Source organism: Lutjanus erythropterus, chromosome 1, assembly GCF_056507025.1.
Source record: "Lutjanus erythropterus isolate fLutEry1 chromosome 1, fLutEry1.hap2, whole genome shotgun sequence".
Lineage (NCBI taxonomy): Eukaryota > Metazoa > Chordata > Actinopteri > Lutjaniformes > Lutjanidae > Lutjanus > Lutjanus erythropterus.
Window position 1 is genome coordinate 24,998,104 of NC_139317.1, and position 19,881 is coordinate 25,017,984.

General features: G+C 39.4%; 2 protein-coding genes across 2 annotated transcripts; both read right to left on the reverse strand.

Moving 5' to 3' along the window:
• Nucleotides 1-684: 684 nt before the first annotated feature.
• On the reverse strand, nucleotides 685-14,121 carry cog4 (component of oligomeric golgi complex 4). The gene is made up of 19 exons (XM_084718202.1): nucleotides 13,952-14,121; nucleotides 11,831-11,913; nucleotides 11,630-11,744; nucleotides 11,251-11,425; nucleotides 10,606-10,799; nucleotides 9,200-9,305; nucleotides 8,951-9,108; nucleotides 8,806-8,864; nucleotides 8,592-8,716; nucleotides 8,371-8,489; nucleotides 7,600-7,766; nucleotides 7,339-7,504; nucleotides 6,047-6,109; nucleotides 5,843-5,956; nucleotides 3,745-3,837; nucleotides 3,582-3,665; nucleotides 3,368-3,469; nucleotides 2,996-3,124; nucleotides 685-1,439 (listed from the first exon to the last, which is right to left on the reverse strand). The coding sequence occupies exons 1-19, from the start codon at nucleotides 14,084-14,086 to the stop codon at nucleotides 1,305-1,307; spliced, it is 2,322 nt and encodes a 773-aa protein (XP_084574328.1). The 5' UTR covers nucleotides 14,087-14,121; the 3' UTR covers nucleotides 685-1,304.
• Nucleotides 14,122-15,511: 1,390 nt separating this feature from the next.
• LOC146332969 (uncharacterized) lies at nucleotides 15,512-19,525 on the reverse strand. Its single transcript, XM_084718204.1, has 3 exons — nucleotides 18,989-19,525; nucleotides 17,299-17,736; nucleotides 15,512-16,010 (listed from the first exon to the last, which is right to left on the reverse strand). Exons 1-3 carry the CDS (start codon nucleotides 19,227-19,229, stop codon nucleotides 15,646-15,648), a joined length of 1,044 nt encoding a protein of 347 aa, XP_084574330.1. The 5' UTR covers nucleotides 19,230-19,525; the 3' UTR covers nucleotides 15,512-15,645.
• Nucleotides 19,526-19,881: the final 356 nt, after the last annotated feature.

Consider the following 19,881-nt stretch of genomic DNA (forward strand, 5'->3'; position numbering starts at 1 on the left):
GTCTGACAGGCAGGGAGACAGACTGTCACTGAACTCAAACTGTCAAAATAACAGACTTAGCTTTACATCAACAGACAAGTGACAGTTATAAACAGCTGATCAACTTACAGAGTAGAAATTATCGCTGCTTGTCTCGTCCTACACTCCTGCAGTGTTCCTGCGGCCTGCCTGAGCTTCCTCCAGTCTGGGAAGGAAGGGGCAGGGGGAAACAGCTCCCTTCAACCTCAGGTTGTATATTAAATAAGATTCCTCATAATTTTGTCTCGCTATTTGAACTGCAATATTCATTTTTGGATGCACAATTGTTAAATATTGCTCCTTCAACTTAGAAATTAAATTTTTCACACCTGTCCAAATCTTATTTAAGATATTTTAAGACCTGAAATTCTAACAGAGTTTAGCCTTTGTAACGACCTGCAGAAACCCTGCAAAAAGCACAATTACAGCACTGTCCTGTCCTCTCAGCAAAAGTTTAAATACACACTGACCTGCTTTACTCTTTGCAGAGAATTAAGGTTAGACCAGGAAATTAGGCTGAACATTATGAGAATGGACCACTTTTAATGCTCCATTGCCTGGTGAACACAGCTTTGTATTTAGTGTCAGAAATATGTATAAAAGATTGGGAGCAGGTCTTGCATGGCAATAGGGCAGCACTTCGTGAAATGTGGCGGATGGCGGGGATCAGAGGCGTTGCACGGCGGCTCTCAATTTATTAGGTTAAAAGTGTTCCATCATCACCGACAAGGAGCTATTCATATATTGAATGACTAGGCTGGATCAGCTGTCTGACCTGCTTCTGTCAGTTTAATGGGTATGATGTTCATTACTGCTCTGTTCCACTGACAGCCACACAGCTCCGCTCCTCAGTCCCAGTGTGTCCTCGTTTCTCACAGACACTTACAGGTTAAAAGGTTGGGACTCCCAGTGTGGCACAATTACACTTTAATTTACACTTTTAATTACACATTTAACAGAATATTCTTTTTTTACAGACCATTCATATCAAATAGTTATAATAACCGCAAACCATGTCCCTACAAGCTGAGCTGTGACTCTGACGCAGACTGACATCAGCCGGGTGTGGAGCAGAAGGCAGAGTCTGGAAACCCGACTGAAATCTCCACGATGAGCGTTTTTGTTTCAGACAAAAGAAAAATCCCTGGGCCATTTGCCCACGCCCTGCCCACGTCCATTTACAGAAACATGGATTAAACTTGGATTGTGCAGAGCTCTTTAGTGAAAAGCTTCACACGGTGGGTACTGCACGGTGATCGCTGATAACCAGCGAGCGAGTTCATGAGTTACAGTCGCAGCCGCTTGATATCTTCACTTCTGAAGTCAATACGCAGCGCTAGAACCTGACGCACCTCCGCTGGAGTCAGACGCCACGTCAGGGGACCAGAATTTGGACCCCAGTAGTCCAAGATCTCAGTTACCTGCAGTAGAAAAAAAGTACATGTGAGCCCAGGTAACCCAGGAAAAAGTATTTTTAGCAAAATACTTTAAAATATTGAAAGTTAAAGTACCTATAATGTAGAAAATTTGCCTTATGAGTGTCAAACTATTTTATATTATATTTCTGGTTTATTATTGTTGATGCAATAATGTGTAATAATTATTTTACAGTAACAAGTTGATTTTTGCTGCAGTTTTGCAACACAGGTCTGACTAAAAATGGGAACGTTGTGATTTCATTATCAGCATCTGTGGATCTCCAGAAGTTACCTGGATTTGAATTTTATTGTTGTACCTGATCAAAGTTGAGCTGATTTAACTATTTTACATATTTTCAGTAGTTTTTCTTTTTTATAACAATACATCAGATTTTGTAAAAATGACGTTTTATAATAAAATCTTAGAGGTCCAGTGTGTATGAATAACAGGGATTTTATATCAGGATATGTCAAAAATTGAATATAATATTCATAGGTTTGTTTTCATTAGTATATAATCATCTGTTATGTTTTTGTTACTTCAGAATATACATTAATGAAAACATACAAATGAATATTGTATTTCATTTATGCCAATAAATCTCTATAAATCTTAGAGACTGGACCTTTATGTTAATAAATACTAAACTATTATTATTATTATTATTATTATTATTATTATTAGTAGTAGTAGTATTTTTGATGCATTTATGTGTAATTACTATTTTACTTTAGTGTTTTATTTTTAGGGCAGTTTTGCCCTGACTTACACAAGTCTGACTTAAAATGGAGACGCTGTGATTTCACTGCCAGCATCTATAGATCCCAAAACTACCTGGATGCTAATTTTACTGTTGTAGTTGGTTTAGGTGAAGCTAATTTAACTATTTTACACCTTTTCACTAGTTTTTATTTTTCTATACATACAGAAAATACATCATATTTTATGAGGGGAAAAAAACCCAAAACAAATTCTGAATATTAAATCTTAAAAAGTTCAGTGTGTAAGATTTACAGGGATTTATAGGTAGAATATGGCAGAAATAGAATATAATATTAATAAGTATGTTTTCATTAGTGTATAACCACCTGAAAATAAGAATAGTTGTGTCTTTGTTACCTTAGAGTGAGCCAATTATGTTACACTGCCATGTTTCTACAGTAGCCAAAAACAGACAAACCAAACACTGGCTCTAGACACAGCCTTTCATGTTTTTTGAAAATTCTGCAGCCACCATAGGTTTTCCTTCACACTTGGAAGGAGAAGGAAGCCGAGTGTTTGCAATCTGCATCTGCTCTGCCACCAAATCCTACACACTGGTCCTTTAAACTTGTAAAGTAAGTAGTAACTAATGCTGTCAGATATATGCGGTGGGGTAAAAAATACAATATTTCCCTCTGAGATGAGGTTAAATTGGTCAAACTGGATTGAATACGTGTATTTAGTTACATTCCAAAACTGGTGTAAACTGCCATAAATTTTAAGATATAAACACATAAAATAATCATTTACTGTGATATTCATTCTGTTTCTCTATGTGTAAAATGGTCTAAATTACCCGCTCCAGGTTAAGGATGGTGGCCATTTGTGTGAGACGAGCAAATTTGTCCCTGATGGTCCAGGTGGTCACAGTGGTGAGGTACGCCACCAGAGACCGCAGTTCTTTGTCGAACTGCAGCCCTCCGAGCTGCAACAGAAAGATCAGACACAGTGACTGGACTGTTTGTTCATTTCGAGGCTTCCTGTAAACACACAGCTCAAAATAGGAGGATGCTATCGTGCAAAGAGGAAGCACCCTCTCCTGCAGGCCTTTCTGGACTCATTAATAAATCATTGCCTGAGGCTTTTCACCACATGTGTGTCAGTGATGTGATGCAAAGTGATGCGCAGGGTGCTCACTGCCACCTTGTGGCTGAGCCAGGCTCCTCACCCTGCTGAATGAGCATTTGAGGACGGTTTTCTCCATTTCAATCGATATCAAGCTGGTCATCAGGCTGGTCAGCGTGTCATAGATGACAGGAGAGAGGGCCATCTGGTGAGGGGGCAGAGAGAAGTTTTAAAAAAAACCAATTTATTTATTTAAAAAAAAAAAGGAATTCACATATATTTGGAGTCTCAGCTGAAATGTTGCTCAGACGGGATACCTTGAACTCTGCCATGAGCTGCTCCAGATTAACGATGAGCTGCTGCACCCAGGGGTCATTAGCCTCATAATCATTAAACTCCTCCTGTGAGGAACATCAGCAGTTACAGGTACATGTTTCATGACCTCTGGTTTATTTATGTTCACTGTTCTGAGACGGTTACCTCCTCTATGTTGTGTGAGATGGACAGGAAGCTGCTGATCCAGGGTTTGACCTGAGGCTTTATGGCTGTAGTGTTTAACCCAGTCAGGCCCTCCTGTGGAATAAAACCACGTCAGAGCAGGAAACTTTTCACAGGAGTGGGTCTAATTTTCACACATTACAAGACTTCAGATCAGAGATCATGTTAACCAAATACATTCCATCACTGACTGAATTTTGAGTGATTAAAACACTGAGGGCGATCTATCATAACAAGTAGTTATGTTGGTTGCAGTGATCACCTTAAGCTATATAAACAAACTTAAATTAAAAGAGAACCCACAAAGGGAGTGAGTAGATCAAACGAACTGTTTACATATTTACAAGCTATGGCAACATCCTGATCCTGATGTCTGGGGGGAAAGAGTGAGAAATAAACTCAAAGTCGCAAAAACTTGCAAGAGAGTCGACAAATTGGCAACACTGACCCCAATAATTATGACATGGTTGATAAACAAAGTGAAAAAAGAGGGACAGTGGAGGATGAAGGACAAACAAGTGGCTAACACTGTGCAGTCTAACAGTGAGCTGCAGTGCTAGAAATGAAAAGTGACCACACAGTCTGTGACCCTGTTCATCTATTTTAGACACTCAAAAATGAGTGTTAAACTATTGCAAATTAAAACATAATATTGGTGGATTATCATTATTGATGCATTAATGTGTAATTATTATTTTACTGTAGTAATTTATTTAGATATGGGACAGTTTCGTAAACCAGGTCTGACTTAAAGTGGAGACACTGTGATTTCATTGTCAGCATCTAGAGAAACAAAACAAAACAATCTGGATGCTCATTTTACTGTTGTAGTTTGTCTATATGAAGCTAATTCAACTTTTTTTTTTTACATCTTGTCAGTAGTACGTGTTTAACAGTACATCATATTTTATTAAAAAAATATATGTTTGAATACCAATATTTCAAGCAATATACCTTAAAATATCAAAAGTAAAAGTACCAATAATGAATATAAATGCATAATCTGTAAGTTTGTTCTGTATATCAAAGGGACTGTTCAACACAAAATAAAAAATACATATTTTTCCTCTGGCCTGTAGTGCTATTTATCTAGGTCAGGGGTCTCCAAACTTTATTATCAAAACAACCATTTTCGGGATTTATACATTCATAGCTGCCTATGGAGACTCAAGACTAGCCAATGGCAAAATTTAGAGGGAAAGGCATTAGTTGATCATATATTAAAACTTTTTTTTAAAAATGTAGTGAAAACTAAAATTTTACAACTGGAGAATGTAACAATCCCCTTAGGCCTACAACAACGGTAACTGAAAATGTAAAAAAATATATATTATTATTATTATTGTTATTCGAGTAGTTCTAATAGATTTGGTTGTAAAAAGAAAGACCCATAATAAGAAAGAAAGTCCTACTATATTCAAGAGAGGGCAGACATCTCTACGGCCGATATCTCCAAAAGTTAGCAGCTCACACCAAAACATGTTGATGGATAAACAGCGCTACAGGTACGAGGAAAAATATGTATTTTTGATTTTGAGGGTAACTGTCTCTTTAAATATTATTGCGATCAAGTTGTTTTTGAAAATTAAAAGCTATTAAATAGGCTATATCTCATTATTACTAAAAAATAAAATTTAAATAACAGGTAAAAATAGATTAGACAGGCAGAATTTTTACAACCCTGTCCTTTAAAATGACAGACAATAATAAAGTCTAAAGCAGCCTCTGCCTCGGATACATGTGTTGTGTTACACTGCAATAAAACTGTAGCAGGAGGTTTTTTATTCTTTTAACAATGACTGGACATCAGTAATTTTTGAGTAGCTATCTCCTTAAAATTTATGTTTATTGACTTAAAACGATAATCAGATATCATCAAATTTGGCCTGCAGCAGTAAATTTCCCAGTGAATAAATAAATTGGATATTGTTTCTGTCTGCTGTAGATGCTGGTCTGTCACACTAAGCCTTTAAAAACACACAGATAGACTTATTCCTCGTTGCTTACTGCCTACTGTAAATAATTAAATACACAACTCCCAGCTGCCACGTGCTGATCGATGTATGTGCAGGTCTCCAACCTGTAAGAGATCCTTGAACTTGGCGGATGTGTTGACGAGGTCGGACAAACAGCTTTCAATCTTGGCTTGTTCGCCTGGGCCAGAGCCCTGACTGAACAACTTTGAGCAGTCGTTCTGCAGAAGGAGACAAAACAGAAAATCTCTTTTCTAAGCTACAAGGTGAACTATAAATGATGAGTTGAATAGAGGAGATACGGTACGTACCTCAAGGTTCCTCTTTAAAGTTGTGATATTCTCACTACACACCTCCACGTTATTCAGAGTGACCTGAAACAGAAAGAACAGGGTGTGAATGAAGGATTCTTACGGCCGACAGCTCAGCATGATTCTGTCCTGTTCGGTCTCTCTGTCAGGGTCCAGCTGGTAGATATGAAGTGTTTCTTCATTTTAATTTACCTTTTGATAAACAGGTTAAAAGGATTTTGAAGTCATGCTCCCTTCAGCTAAGAGCCATTTTAAAAATTAAAGCACTGCTTACCTCACTTAAATTACAGGAGCTTATTCATGCATTTGATTTGTCACTTAAATCACTGCGACTCCTTCTTAAACAAGCCTGATACCAAAAACTTGAAGGCTTAGTTTTTGTCATAGTCTGGTCAACATTTACTGACAATGACTTTCTGCAGTCAGTGCAAACATCAGCGCTACACTCACAGTAACATTTACACATCACTGAAATACCTCTACCTTACATACCATGTATGTATATATTCCATATTTATTCATACCCACACTACTTGTATATAAACCACTACAATTCACTAAATGTGCAACATCAGCTACATCACTGTTTTTATCACCATCTTACTGTTTTTACACATTTAGGGTTGCAAATTATTATTTTCATTATTGATTAAACCGTCGATTATTTTCTCAATTAATTGATTAGGTGTTTGGTCCATAAAATGTCAGAATACGGCGAAAAATGTTGATCAGTGTTTCCCAAAGACCAAGGTAACGTCCTTAAACATCTTGTTTTGCTCACAAACCAAAGATATTCAGTTTACTGTCATATAGGACTAAAGCAACCTGAAAATATTTACATTTCAGAATTCATTCAAAAATGACTCAAAGCAATTAATTGATTATCAAAATAGTTGCTGATTAAGTTAAAAGTTGACAACTAACTACTTGGTGCAATGACATTTATTTTTATTTTATTTAACCAGGCAAGTCATTAAGAACGAATTATTATTTACAATTGCGGCCTGGCAAAAGGCAAGAGCCTCTTGAGGAAAGGGGGTAGGGGCTAAAAAGAGTATAAAAAGTTAAAAGACAGCAAACAATCACAGCATTACATGTGACAACAAGCATTACATAAATGACCTGCAATCTAAAACACAGGCAATAAAAGGAACCTAATTCAAATTCTAATTCAATAAGATGCTGCCTGAGAGCGAGGCAGGTGTGTGTGTGTGTGTGTGTGTGTGTGTGTGTGTGTGTGTGTGTGTGTGTGTGTGTGTGTGTGTGTGAGTGTGTGTGTGTGTGTCCATTACCAGAAAAGCAGCCTTTGCGTTTTCAGTGCTCTCGATGCCCAGTGTGTTGAACTTGCCCTGCTGTAAACTGCTCTGCATCAGACTGACCGCACTGCTGACACCTCGCTGGATGTCCTGAAGCGTCGTCGCTGGGAAGCCCTGCTGAAGCTTATTACACAGCACCTCCCTGACAGGTGGAGAGAGGAGAGGAGTTATGAAAGTGTAAAAAAAAAAGAAAGAGAATTATTGAATATGTCCACTGTTAAGTGACGGAGTGAACACCTGAAGTCGGACTCCAGCACAGAGTTGGCGTGGTTGATCATGGCGCACAGGCAGTCGATGCTGGAGCTGGATAAAGCTCGACTGATGCACTTTTTCACAATATAGAAACAGTCGTCCACCATGCTGGAGGTCAGCTGACCCTTCTCATATGTATCCATAGTAACAGCCTGAGGAGGAAAATTCAGTTTATTTAAAGTGAATTCAATGTGTTCCGGTGGGGAAATACTAAATCTAATGTGGAAAACAGAGTGTTGTTCATAAATGCTCATCTCTCGAAATACTTTCATAACATTGATAACAGTTTCATAGTATGTTATTGATCATGTATTCAAATCTGTTCTTACAAAAGGCCACAGGGTAGTTTCATTTTACTGCTAGTCTACTTGTAAAACATACAATTTTGGAAAAAAAATTAAAATTTTGTTTTATAGATTTACAATGAATAATCAACTTAAATCTCTAACATGCGTTGTGTTTTTATAGAGACGTTAACCATTAATGATTGATCAACACTGAGCGTTGTGAGGGACATTACCCACAATGCAATGTTAACCGCGGATATTTTGGTCAGAGATTTAAGTCTATTATGCTAGTAGTGGCTAATGTAGGCTTGAGTTTCCAGCCTCAAACAGAAAGAAGTGAGCTCACCACCTCTGTAGTCCCCTCCTCATTTCTAACTTTTCCTACACAAGGAGTACGACTCTCCAACACCTTTGGGTTTCCTTTTCAGATTAGTTTGTCAAAAATACTACATAAAATGGAGTAACTTACCTTGTTGACAGACTCTCTCATGTAGTACTCTTCCATTGGAATGTAGTAGCCAATCAGCTCCTGCATCGTCGTGCTCAGCACACAGAGTTTCAGAAGCTTCTCCACATTCTGCTGATGCTCTGTTCAAAAAAAACAAAACAAAAAACTTTAAATTTCAGATCCACAAAAGATTTTTAGCTGTATATCAGTATATGCATCACCATATGTTAATATAAAACCACCTTGTGTGACGCTCTGAGCATCCCCAACTTCAAAGTCAGCCAGCATGCGCCGACGTAGAAAGCGCAGGTAGAGCTCCGCCCGGGCGTTCATCAGGGTGACTTCAGTCAGTACAGGGTCCAGCTCCCTGTTCATGGGAGACAAATGTTATAAACACAAACACCACGGAGACAAACACAGAGCGGAGCAGGGTGTTGCTGAGACAAACACAGACACCTGGGCTCGATCCTCTCCCCCGGGACGCTCTTCATCATGCTGCTCTGGACAATCTGAAACTACAGGAGGGATACAGGTTCACAGTGTGTTCATGCAGGTACGCAGTAAAAACAATTGCACGATGCAGGTCGGATGTAATGCACACCTTGTTGTGGTATCCTCTCTGCTGGATGAACTTGTCGACTATTTTCTGGGCCTGTCGGTCACACTCCTGCTGAAGGTGAGTGATGAGTGTGTACAGGTGGCCTGGACCATAATACGTCTCTACGATCGGCTGATGAGTCTCAACGACGCGAGCAATACCTAATAAACACATATTAATGCATTAGTGGAGGCTGCTCCAAACAAACAGAGGAAAACATACACAGACAGAGTATGAGGCCTGTTTTCTCACCTTCCAGCAGCAGTGTCAGAGTGTCTGCAAACACCAGCGGGGCTCTCTTCTCACCCAGGTCTCCTCCTGTAGCCAAGAGCAGGTTCTCCTCCGCTTTCGAGGCAAGCTGTGTGAAAGAAACAGAAAAAAAAATGACACAACATATCTGACTATACCTGACCAAACATATGTTTCTGTATATGGTGCCTTCTCTTCTCGTGCAGGGAGATGGCTGTTATATAACTAATTTTAGCATTTAGCTGACAGAATTGTACCCGATACAATGAGTGCAACATCAGGATAAAGATCAGGAAGTTATTAGTTTCATATAAACAAACAATAAGGATGTCAAATGTTTTACTACAGTAAATAATAGGAGATTCTCAGAAAGCATGCACCTCAGCCAAAGCTGCATAACTCTCTACATTCATTGTTTCAACAGAAAAGCTGCATCTGGTTCCAGAATCTTCATCTGATCTTCACCAAAGTACACATTAGGAAATCCAAATAATACATGTGCTGACATTATTTTAGTCATGTAAATAAATGTAAAGATAATGCACACTATAAAGAAATCCTTTTTAAAACTCTCTGGATCTTCATCACAAACTTACAATGATCCATGGCCTATCTTTCAACGAGAAGATAAAGGGTAACTCATATTTTTTAACCTAGACACTATTTTCCTATGTTGTTTTGTCTAAGTAAGGGGGACAAATATCAGCCTAAAAACTGTCTGCAACATCATCTTTGGGGCAATTTTATCCTGTCAAATTACATCCATAAAAGTGTTTGTTTTGCCACAGACAGGATCAGATTGTTATTGTAAGTATCTGAAAACATTATGGAAAGGAACTCAGAAATGAAGCCAGCATAGAGCCAGAATATTTTCACATCTAACTCAGGGAATAAAGGATTTATGCAGACAAATTTTTGGAGCTGTAGAAGGAGAAGCCAATGCATTTCTTCTGGTAAGTTTTATTTCCTTCCTGTTAAGTTCCAGTGGAGTGTGTTGTACAAGGATAAAATTACTGATTCAATGAATGGAGGTCGGTGACTTTAGCAAGAGCGATAAGAAAGAAAGGATCCTACACTTACTCTCTCACTCTAACAAAAGTCTTTTTCTGTCAGGATCCTTCCCATAATGTTGTCAAACACTTAAAAGAACAATCCGAACCTGTCAGTGGCAAAACTAGCACTGGTAGTGGACATTCTTTGATGGTTCACAATTGTCCATAAGGATTACATTGCAGCCTGTTTCATGGCAGACGGCTGCAGCGCGCTCAATTCTGTACCAATTTTAAAATTCGTTGTCCCCATTAGTCACTTGGGAGAAAAGAGTCCAGGTTGAAAAATACCAATGCAACCCTTTAATTTAATGAAAAGTAACAGGAAAGCACACAGACAGAACCAAAAACAGAACTGACCTGACTGCAGAGATACTGTCCAAAGCGTGCGAGGCCCTGCTGGTGGAGGCCCAGCAGAGGGAAGATCTTGAAAAATCGTTCTACTTGAGCAAGGTCGACCGCTGCCACAGCTTCATCCAGCTTCTCAGCAACAATGACCTTCAGTTTCTGCTCCGCCTCCTGAAGCATGACCAGACTTGCATCCACGGCACTGCCTGTGCACACATGATGACATGACAGTGTTACACTGCAAGCGTACACATATATTGTATCTATTTTGCAGAAATATTTTGGTGGATTATGGTTGCAAAACGTGTGGTGCTTTTCCAATATGCTTTCCAATGAATATCTTACATCTATACTAGTATCTGATGCACCTTGTAGTTGTAATGATTTGTAATGTTTCTTAATGTATGTGGGGTTTGTTTTTGTTGTCCGTCCTTAAGTTGTTGTTTTGATCATTTTCCTGCTATTTGTTATTTATTTCGAAGGGGTTTTCCAAACAAATACATTCAAATAAATATATTCCTATTGTAATCTGTTCAATTCATTGTCCAAATTGTGCAAAAACACAAAAAAATCTGATGAGATTACAGTACTTCTTCACTTCACTTTAATACTGCATACTGAGCACTGTACTGTGACAAAGAACTGGTGGCTTCGTACTTTCTTCTCCCTGCCTGCTCAGCTCAATAACCGACTGGTCCAGAGAGAGATATCGATGGATGTGGGCAGCAGCCTGCTCATAATCTTCATTTCGTAGAGCCGTCTGCACACCGTCTGTGCAGAACTTCAGGTCGAGGATATCGTCAGCGCGCTGGATGACGTTATATAGCCGCGTCTACAAAAGAAGATATACACTAGACGTGATCCAGTACAACATTCTTGCGATAAATACAACAACAGTGAACAATCACAAACAGTCACCAAGAGCTGGAAATTTTAAGTTTTGCAGAGGTGTATTTATAACCTCAATACTTGATACACCTCCATGATACATTTCTGACAGTGCACACTTGATGCTTTTCTCAGTGTTTGTATTTACTTTTGCGAGGTCCAGCTGCCTGACTTTGCGGCTGACGTTTTCAGCCAGGCTGCAGGTAAATGTGATCATGCCCGACAGCTGACTGGCATCTCCTCCAATCAACTGTAGGTTGGGCCTGTAAAGCACAGAGACAGAACACAGGCTGTGGTGATTGGAAGTCAAATGAATGATGGAAACAACACTAATCTATAGAAACTGTACCCCATCCTCTGCAGAGCCAACATCTTTGTGTTAATAGTCCCCTCCTGCCCCACCAGTCTGTCCAGCTCAGCCTCCACTTCTTTCTGTATTAGAGGAGAAAACAAAATATTCAGTGAGCAAAAACGTCAATTTTATCCTGATTTCATCATCTTTGCAACACAATACACATACTCTGCACAGTGCACTACACCTTCCTCAGTACACTGCCGTCCTATTCCTATCAAAACATGCATAAATAATACATTAAGCATCCATCTATGAATGTAGATGAATAAAGAAGAGGATATCAGCTGTCAGTTATTGGAAAATGTGGCATGTAAGTAGTTCAAGAGCATGTGGGGTGAGCTGAATTACTTTATTCCATTAACAAGTCCATTATAGGACTATACATCTGTAAACATGGGCTTTTGAAGCCTTAATTTATTGTTTTCAGGATTTTTGAACAATAACCTACTCCCTACTTCAGTTGTTATGCTCACTGACACAAAGCATGCATAAAAAACCATCATATAGTCAAGTCATTACCATTTATTTTGCACAATTTGTGCATGAATTGGCATTTTCTTTGATGCCACAGCCACATTTCCTCATTTCATTGAGTAACTGTGTTTGTGTGATGATCTCCTCACATATACTTGTCAGTCCGTAAATCCTATCTTTTAAAAGTCTCAAAACAGATATTCGTAACTGATGAAATGAGGACTGAAAGAGAGGCTGTAAAGATCTGGACTGGGACATAAGTTGGGAGCAGTAATATCTTTCAGTGTAGATGATGGATACACCCTGAGTGACATTTGGAGAGGGTTTTGTCATGTTTCCTTAAAGGGACCAAATGTTTCCCCTGGTCTGTAATGCTATGTATCCATTTAGATAGTTCTGGTGTGAGTTGCAGAGTTTTGGAGATATCTGCTGTAGAGCTGCCTGCCTTTTCAACAATAGATTGGGATTAAATGGCACTTGGCTTGTGGTGCTCAAAGCACCAAAATACTACATTTGAACAATTTAAACCAGAGTCTCTTTCCAAAATCATAACGCAGTTACTCAAGACAATCTACAGACCTTGCTGTGAGCAGTTTAATGTACGAACTCTTTTCTTTCTGCTTCATAAATCTACCAGAACTACATGAGAATCCACTGGAACTAATGTTGCATTCATGTGAAACCAGAGAACTCATACTTATGACACGGAAGTCATGAACAGGACATTGCAAACTCAGAGCTAACAGTCAACTTCCAGTTCATGATGTCATGAGCACAACATGAGCATGGGCTCATCTCATAAACACAGTAAACACGATTCCCATCTAAACCATACCTTCTTTTCTATTAGAAACAAAGTAGTTCCTACCTGAAACTGCTCACAACAAGGTCTGAGTTAACTGTCCCTTTAATAAAATATACTCAGATACTTAGACACTACTTAAGTAAAGGTAGCAACACCATAGTGTGACAATATTTAGAGATAAGAGTCCTGCATCCACCATCTTACTTATCTAAGAGTGCAAAAATATTGGCACCAAATATTCTTTAAGTACTAAAAGCGCAAGTGCAGAACGGACCATTTTAGAATAATGTATATTATATTACTGGATCATAATTACTTATACAGTAATGCCTTTGTGGTTTTGCTTATCATGTTGCAGATGGTAAAGGTGGGGGCTCATTAGCCAATTATATTTTATATTATTTTATATAAATGATTTGAATCTACAAAGTAACAGGCCTCCAAACCGTGGTGGTGTTAATATAATGTAGCAGAAAATGGAAATACTCAAGCACCTTAAGTACCTCAAAATACAGTACTTGAGTAAACTTACTTATTTGCATTAAACTACTGGTGCTGGTAATGTTATAGATAGGTGTTGTTTTGCACCCAGGCAGCTCAAAGGCTAACGTTAGCCCTATTTTCCACCTCGTAAAGACTAGTTAACAGTACCACTAGTCTAGCCTAAAGTAACAAATCGTTAATTTAATAATTTTGTGTTAATTTGAACACAAGTTTATCACAGTGGTCTTGCCCTCACTAGTGTTTTGGGCCAGCAGCATCCCGGAAGTTTACGTGGATGACGACAGTGAGCGTACACGTCAAACAAACTGCCGTCAATGGTCGTTTATACGAACCTCCTGCACGCAGAGCTGTTGGTAAACTCTCTCCAGGTCCTCCAGCTCCGTCAGAGCTGAGATGGTCTCCATGCTCACGAAGGAAACTGAGCCAGAGTCGCATCTTTTCGCTGCCACGGCTCCGCTGTCAGCCATCTTCCCACACAGACACCGGACACAAGAGAGCGTTCGTGTCAATAAGGTAACCCCAGACCCGTGAAAGATCTCGTGAGAGTGACAATTTTATCCCAAACCATGGTTGTTTTTTCCCCAACCGCAACCAGGTGTTGTTTTGTCCAGACTCTAACCACAGTACTGTCAGGTCGTAAAACATAATTAATTTATACAAAGTACACAGTAAAGAAACAACGCGCACACATCTCGCGAGAGTTTCGCAAACCAGGGGTTCCCTTCTAGACATGACCCTGAGGGGAGCCCACGTCACTGTACCGATTTATTCCTGGGTGCAGCCTGTCAGGCAGCGCCTCTTCGCAGGATAATCTCAGCTACAGCGAAGACACGATACCTTATCGTTTTAAAATTGGGTTATAGTAACCACAAGTATGACATTAATATTGTTCTTGACCACCTATGACATAAACATTATTCTCAATGAAACTTGCTGTGGCATCGCACAAGCATTACCTGAGAAACCACATTCTGGGTAAAAAAAAACATTTCACGCATGCGCTATACGTTTTTAGAGACAAACGCTAGAATGACAACAGACGCATGGCTGTGGGCGCTTATTTTAAAGTGTTTACTGCCCCAAAACATACGCGTAGAGGCGGATAACCTGCTTTCAGTCAGCATTAGATTAACCCACCAAATCAACTCGTGGTCTTGTGCTGTCATAATAAGGATCATATAAACAGTGCTCTATAATGAAAATCTCCATGTCAAGTCAAAACACACAGAAACGTGAGCTGCTAACATTGTTTGTCCCCAAAGAGTCTAATAAAATCCTCACGAGGTGGACGCATTATTTGGCAAGTTTCGCATCCATCTGTTCTCTTAGCATAGATATGGTCTGTTGCCCAGTTTGCCTGCTTGGTAGTCATGCTGTCATTTTGGTTTTATTTGCTGAGATTTTGAAGTATCTGCCTCAGAAACCTCAGCCACAGAAACAGATTTGAGATTTGCTTTCCCAGAAACAATATTCCAGTTAGTCAGAATGGATCTGATCTCACTACCATCTTGTAAGCATTTTCCAACTTAAGGAGAAAATAGGTCCTAAAAATACTCTGTGCATTAACTCCCTGATTTGGGTCCTGGAGGACTGAAAAGTTTAACAATGTATTAATATGATGAGGAAGAGTGTGCATACATATTATCTTGCACATCAAAATTTCAAATAATTTCCTGAGCTATGCACTATGACCCCAAAATGCTTCAGTGGGAGTTTAAAACATTTCAACTTCTCTGGGTGAGATTTATCCTGGATCACATTTCTATTCATTTGATGCCAGATTGATGGTGGGACATCACACAATGAGATGGCAGCAGAGAAGAAGAAAAATTAAAATGCCATAAAGCAGTGCAACACAGCTGTAACAGAAACAAAATTAACTGTCCAATGATTTTTTTCCCCAAATACATTTATTTAATAAAAATTTACATTTTTACATCATCATATCTTATGATGATTCCCAAACTATTTACAGGAAAACTGAAAATGGTGATAACAGCAATGTGACAGTCATGTTGTATCAGAATCAGGAGGCTTGCTGTCCACTGGAGAACAAGAGAAGTTCTTCTCTTTCCCGCTGAAGCTCTTCCCATTTTTTCTGCAGCTCGTCCTTTTCCTTTTGAAGCTCTTCCTTTTCCTTCTGCAGCTCTTCTTTCTGTCTGCTCAAGTCTTTGGCTTCCTCCTGCTGCGCCATCCTCAGTGACTCGATTTGCTCCCTTTCAGCAGCTGCCTCCCTGGTATTCACTGCACGCAGCTTCTTCAGCAGCTCCCTCTGATGCTCCAGAGCCCATGCCTCCTCCCTCTGTGCTTTCCTCAGAGCTTCGATGAGCTCCCGCTCCCTCTTAAACACACGCTTTTCTGCCTCGGACACTCTTGAAGCTTTCAGTGCACCTGTAAGAAGAGGGGAAAAGAAGGCCACGTGTTTAGTCTCATTACAGTCCTGGACACAGCAGGTAGGAACCACAAAATAAAACTTGCTATTTATTTACTTTAAACATGGAGCAAATCATCCACCCAACTTACATTAGGGGATTATGTTGCTGAGATGCCAAAGCACTTTCTTAAAATTACTGAGAAAATAAAGAGAAAACACAAATACTTGATCGTTTGAGTACATAAGTACTTAAATAATATTCAGTTACGTCTTTACCAGTTGTATTGTAATATAATATGTCTTCATCGTCTCTGGAATCAGACTGACTGTACATCACCTCCAAGGTTACTGTATTGCCAGTCATGAAACTGGCCGCTAGGTGAGCTAACAAGCTAATGGCAGCCACAGCACAGTTAGCAGCAGTGCGGCAGTGACTTTAGGGTTACAAGAGAAAAAGTCTGTTTCAACAATCCCCCGATTTTTCTGCGATAAATGAAAATGTGGTCAACTATGATACTTGGCACCAACTAACAGTGTAGTCAACTATTAGGGGGCGGTCCTAGAGGTAATGTATTAAAAGTTTTATTTACATTATGTTTAGTCACATTCACTGATTTCCTGCGTCACTCTCTGATGTATCCAACATATGCCATGTATTCATGGGAGTTATAACAAACTAGTGGCTTTTAAGAAATGTACTGTTACCTTGAATGAATTACGGACTTCTCTGGGTTTGACCATTGCTGAAAACATTTGGGATAATGTAAATACACAACTCAACATAATTTATGACTTAGGTCAAGTGTTTTCTGACATTTTAATGCAGAAATGTTACAAATTACAGCTTTAAAAGGACCGTGTGTAGGATCTAGAAGTGAGCTTGCAGACTCATAGCATCTTGCTTCACTCTCTGTCTCTAAACATGTAGGAGAACTTATGGTGGCTGCAAAAAAATGGGAGAGGATGTATCTCGGGCCATTTTGTTTGTCCACGCTGGGCAAGTGTAGAAACTTGGCAGTGCAGCGGGGTGGCCTCCACAGAAGAGGACCTGTACCATCTATAGATATTAACAGCTGTTTCTAAGGTGACAAAAACGCAGCAATTTTTATTTTCAGGTGAGTATACACTAATAAAACCATACTCTTGTAAATCCTACACACTGGACCTTCAAAGCATAATTCTGCTGATTTTATCCTGTATTTTATATTTTATTTAATTTAGCTTTGTGTTTATGCAACATTTAGTATCTGTCTTCTTCTATCACTCAGCAAGCAACACAAACAGTGGTTATCCATAAAACATTACCTGAAACAGATCTTTTCTCTGTTGCCACAACAGTCTCTGGTGTTTCCAATGCATGACCATTAACATTTGAGGCTGGTGATGAGTGAGATGGTGGAGAGTTTTGCCTGTTGGCCACCAGCTGAGAGAACACGTCTGGGTGTCTCTTTGACATGTGCCGATGCAGGTTGCTGGTGCTGCCGCCTTCAGAGCACTTGATCTTCTTCATGCAAATGCGGCAACGAGCAGCATCCAAACTATCCAAGCGCTCGTAGTGCCTCCAAATCAAGCTCCGTTTACGTTCAGATCTTGCAGGGGGGTCATTACTTGCCACTTCATGTGCTGTTTGTTCTGCTGGATCTCCTCGTGCAGCTTCCAGGATGCCATTAATAGCAGATTTAAGGTCGACATCAGTCTCTGTGGTAATGGTGTCAGAGTCTCCATCCTCCAGTGCTACTTCCACTAAATATGAGGGACACAAAGTTATCATTAATGGCTGCAACAAACTACTCGTTATAAATTAATGTGTTGTTGTGATTTTTTTTATAGATTAATTTTTCAGTGTGTAAATGTCAGAAAATCTAAAAAGATATATCCACCCCACCCATTGCAAGTTCTCAGAGCCCAGCGTGACATCTTCAGATAGTTTGTTTCGTCTGACCAACAGTAAAAAAAAAAAAGAAACTATAATAGTGTAAAAAACTGCAGCAAAGCCTCACTTTTGAGAATCAAATACTTAATACTTAATCTGTATTCAAAATTGTTCAATGTTCACTTATTTAATTTGACAACTAATTGTTTTATTCAGCACTATCAATAACCAACCTGCAATTTGAGTTTCAGATGTGAGGAAAAATATGACAGTCAGGGTAAAAAGCTGACCACTGTGGATGGACTTGTTTACATTGAAATGGGCAGAAAATTATGTTTTTGAGCTCTCAATTATGGAGATTTCAAGCTTTATTTTGTTTCTTGTCATATTAAATTCAATATCTTTGGGATTTAGACTGACAAAACACGACACTTAAAGGCATCACCTTGGACTCTAAATATTGCTACTACTATTACTATTATTACTACTACTAGTACTACGACTACTAATAATAATAATATGTAAAACAATTTGTACAGGGGCTAGCAAAAATTTACTTCAGGCAAGTAGATTAAAACCGAGCAAGTGACCAATCATCATAAACGTAAATTCCAGTGCAGAGTGATAATAATCCAAGTAATGTAATCAGTGTTGGGGAAGCTACTTTGAAAGCTACCAATTACTTCTCAGTGAAAGAACATGTAATATAAGAAACAGCTACATTTCACAAAAGCCATTTTGACATTAAATAGTAGGGTAAACAAACACAGGTGTTACCAGTTACAATAATTAAGGCCCCATTCCATTCAGATCAAACAGTCAGGGTGCTGCTACAGTGCATGTTGGCTCACTGGAAAGGCTCTGATGCCTTTTATGGAACGGGACAATCATTAGCATCATTGGTAATAACTGTGTTTAGATTGTTAAAAAGGTCTACTGAGTGTCGGGAGACAAATGTAGTGATGTTTTTCTTCATCAACACTGAGTTGATGGTGGGTAATGTGGGTTTAAAAGGTGAAGTCAATAAGCCTTTGTCGTGATATTTTGACATGTTTCAGAAGGAAACGCACAGGTATAAGTCATGACATGAATGATGTCTGGTCGGTCAAACAAAGGGTTTACCGGAGCAGAACTGTTCACCGTCCGTCTCCATGTCTTGATGACCATCACTGTAGGTGGTTTCAGGTACTCGACCCTTGATTTTCTTGACGACCTCTGGATGTTTGGCTCGTAGATGTCTCAACATGTTGGTGGTGGTGCCCTGATCGTGTTTGACCAGATAACCCGTGCAGAGCAGACACTGGACCGACTCTTTGTCCACGCTTTTAAAAAAGCTCCAAACGACGCTTCTTCTACGGACCATGACTACAAGTCTTGCTATGAACCAGATGCTAATATGAAGTTTAAATTAGATACCGTTGGCTCCGGTTGTTGTTGTTTGCACACGACATTAGCCACCGTGGTTTAATTCACGACCTGCTCGTGTTCAGCGACATAAGAGAAAATATATTTGACACTGCACATTATTAACTATCTATAACTATCACCCTTTACTTAACTGGTAACAGTTTAATATGATTAGCTTTAGCGGTTGTTTGTATCTAGCTGTGATTGCAACACGTTACCCATAATGCATTACTGCTGCATAACGACTTCTTCTTCGTCGTCGTCTTCTTCTTCTTCTTCTTATGAGTTTCCGGCAGGCTGGATGCCTTATGGCACATTGCTGCCTCTCGCAGGTCACTGCGGTCAAACCAGCCGTCTCTCGAGTTTTGCAAAGTCAAGCCAGCCGCTCCAACATTTCAAATGCTCCCGTATCGCAGACTTTATGGCAAATACACGGAGGCGGTTGAGAAAATCAGCGATGCAGATGCTACAGCGTGGACCAACTTCCGGTTTTCAAAATAAAATGTGGGTTATTGAAAGCCAATAAAAAGAGACGTGTCAGTATGATCCTGCACTGGTTTTGAATCATGTGACATGACCTAGAGGCTATTGACAAAAATGATATTTTT

Excerpts from the sequence above, each read along its gene's own strand:
- cog4 (XM_084718202.1), bottom strand. The coding sequence starts at position 14,086 with ATGGCTGACAGCGGAGCCGTGGCAGCGAAAAGATGCGACTCTGGCTCA. Across the intron at positions 5,957-6,046 it reads CTTTAAAGAGGAACCTTGAG|AACGACTGCTCAAAGTTGTT; the intron begins GTACGTACCGTA and ends CTCCTTCTGCAG. Across the intron at positions 3,838-5,842 it reads AGTTCAAGGATCTCTTACAG|GAGGGCCTGACTGGGTTAAA; the intron begins GTTGGAGACCTG and ends TTTATTCCACAG.
- LOC146332969 (XM_084718204.1), bottom strand. The coding sequence starts at position 19,229 with ATGGTCCGTAGAAGAAGCGTCGTTTGGAGCTTTTTTAAAAGCGTGGAC. Across the intron at positions 17,737-18,988 it reads CGGTGAACAGTTCTGCTCCG|TGGAAGTAGCACTGGAGGAT; the intron begins GTAAACCCTTTG and ends CCTCATATTTAG. Across the intron at positions 16,011-17,298 it reads AGAGAAAAGATCTGTTTCAG|GTGCACTGAAAGCTTCAAGA; the intron begins GTAATGTTTTAT and ends CTCTTCTTACAG.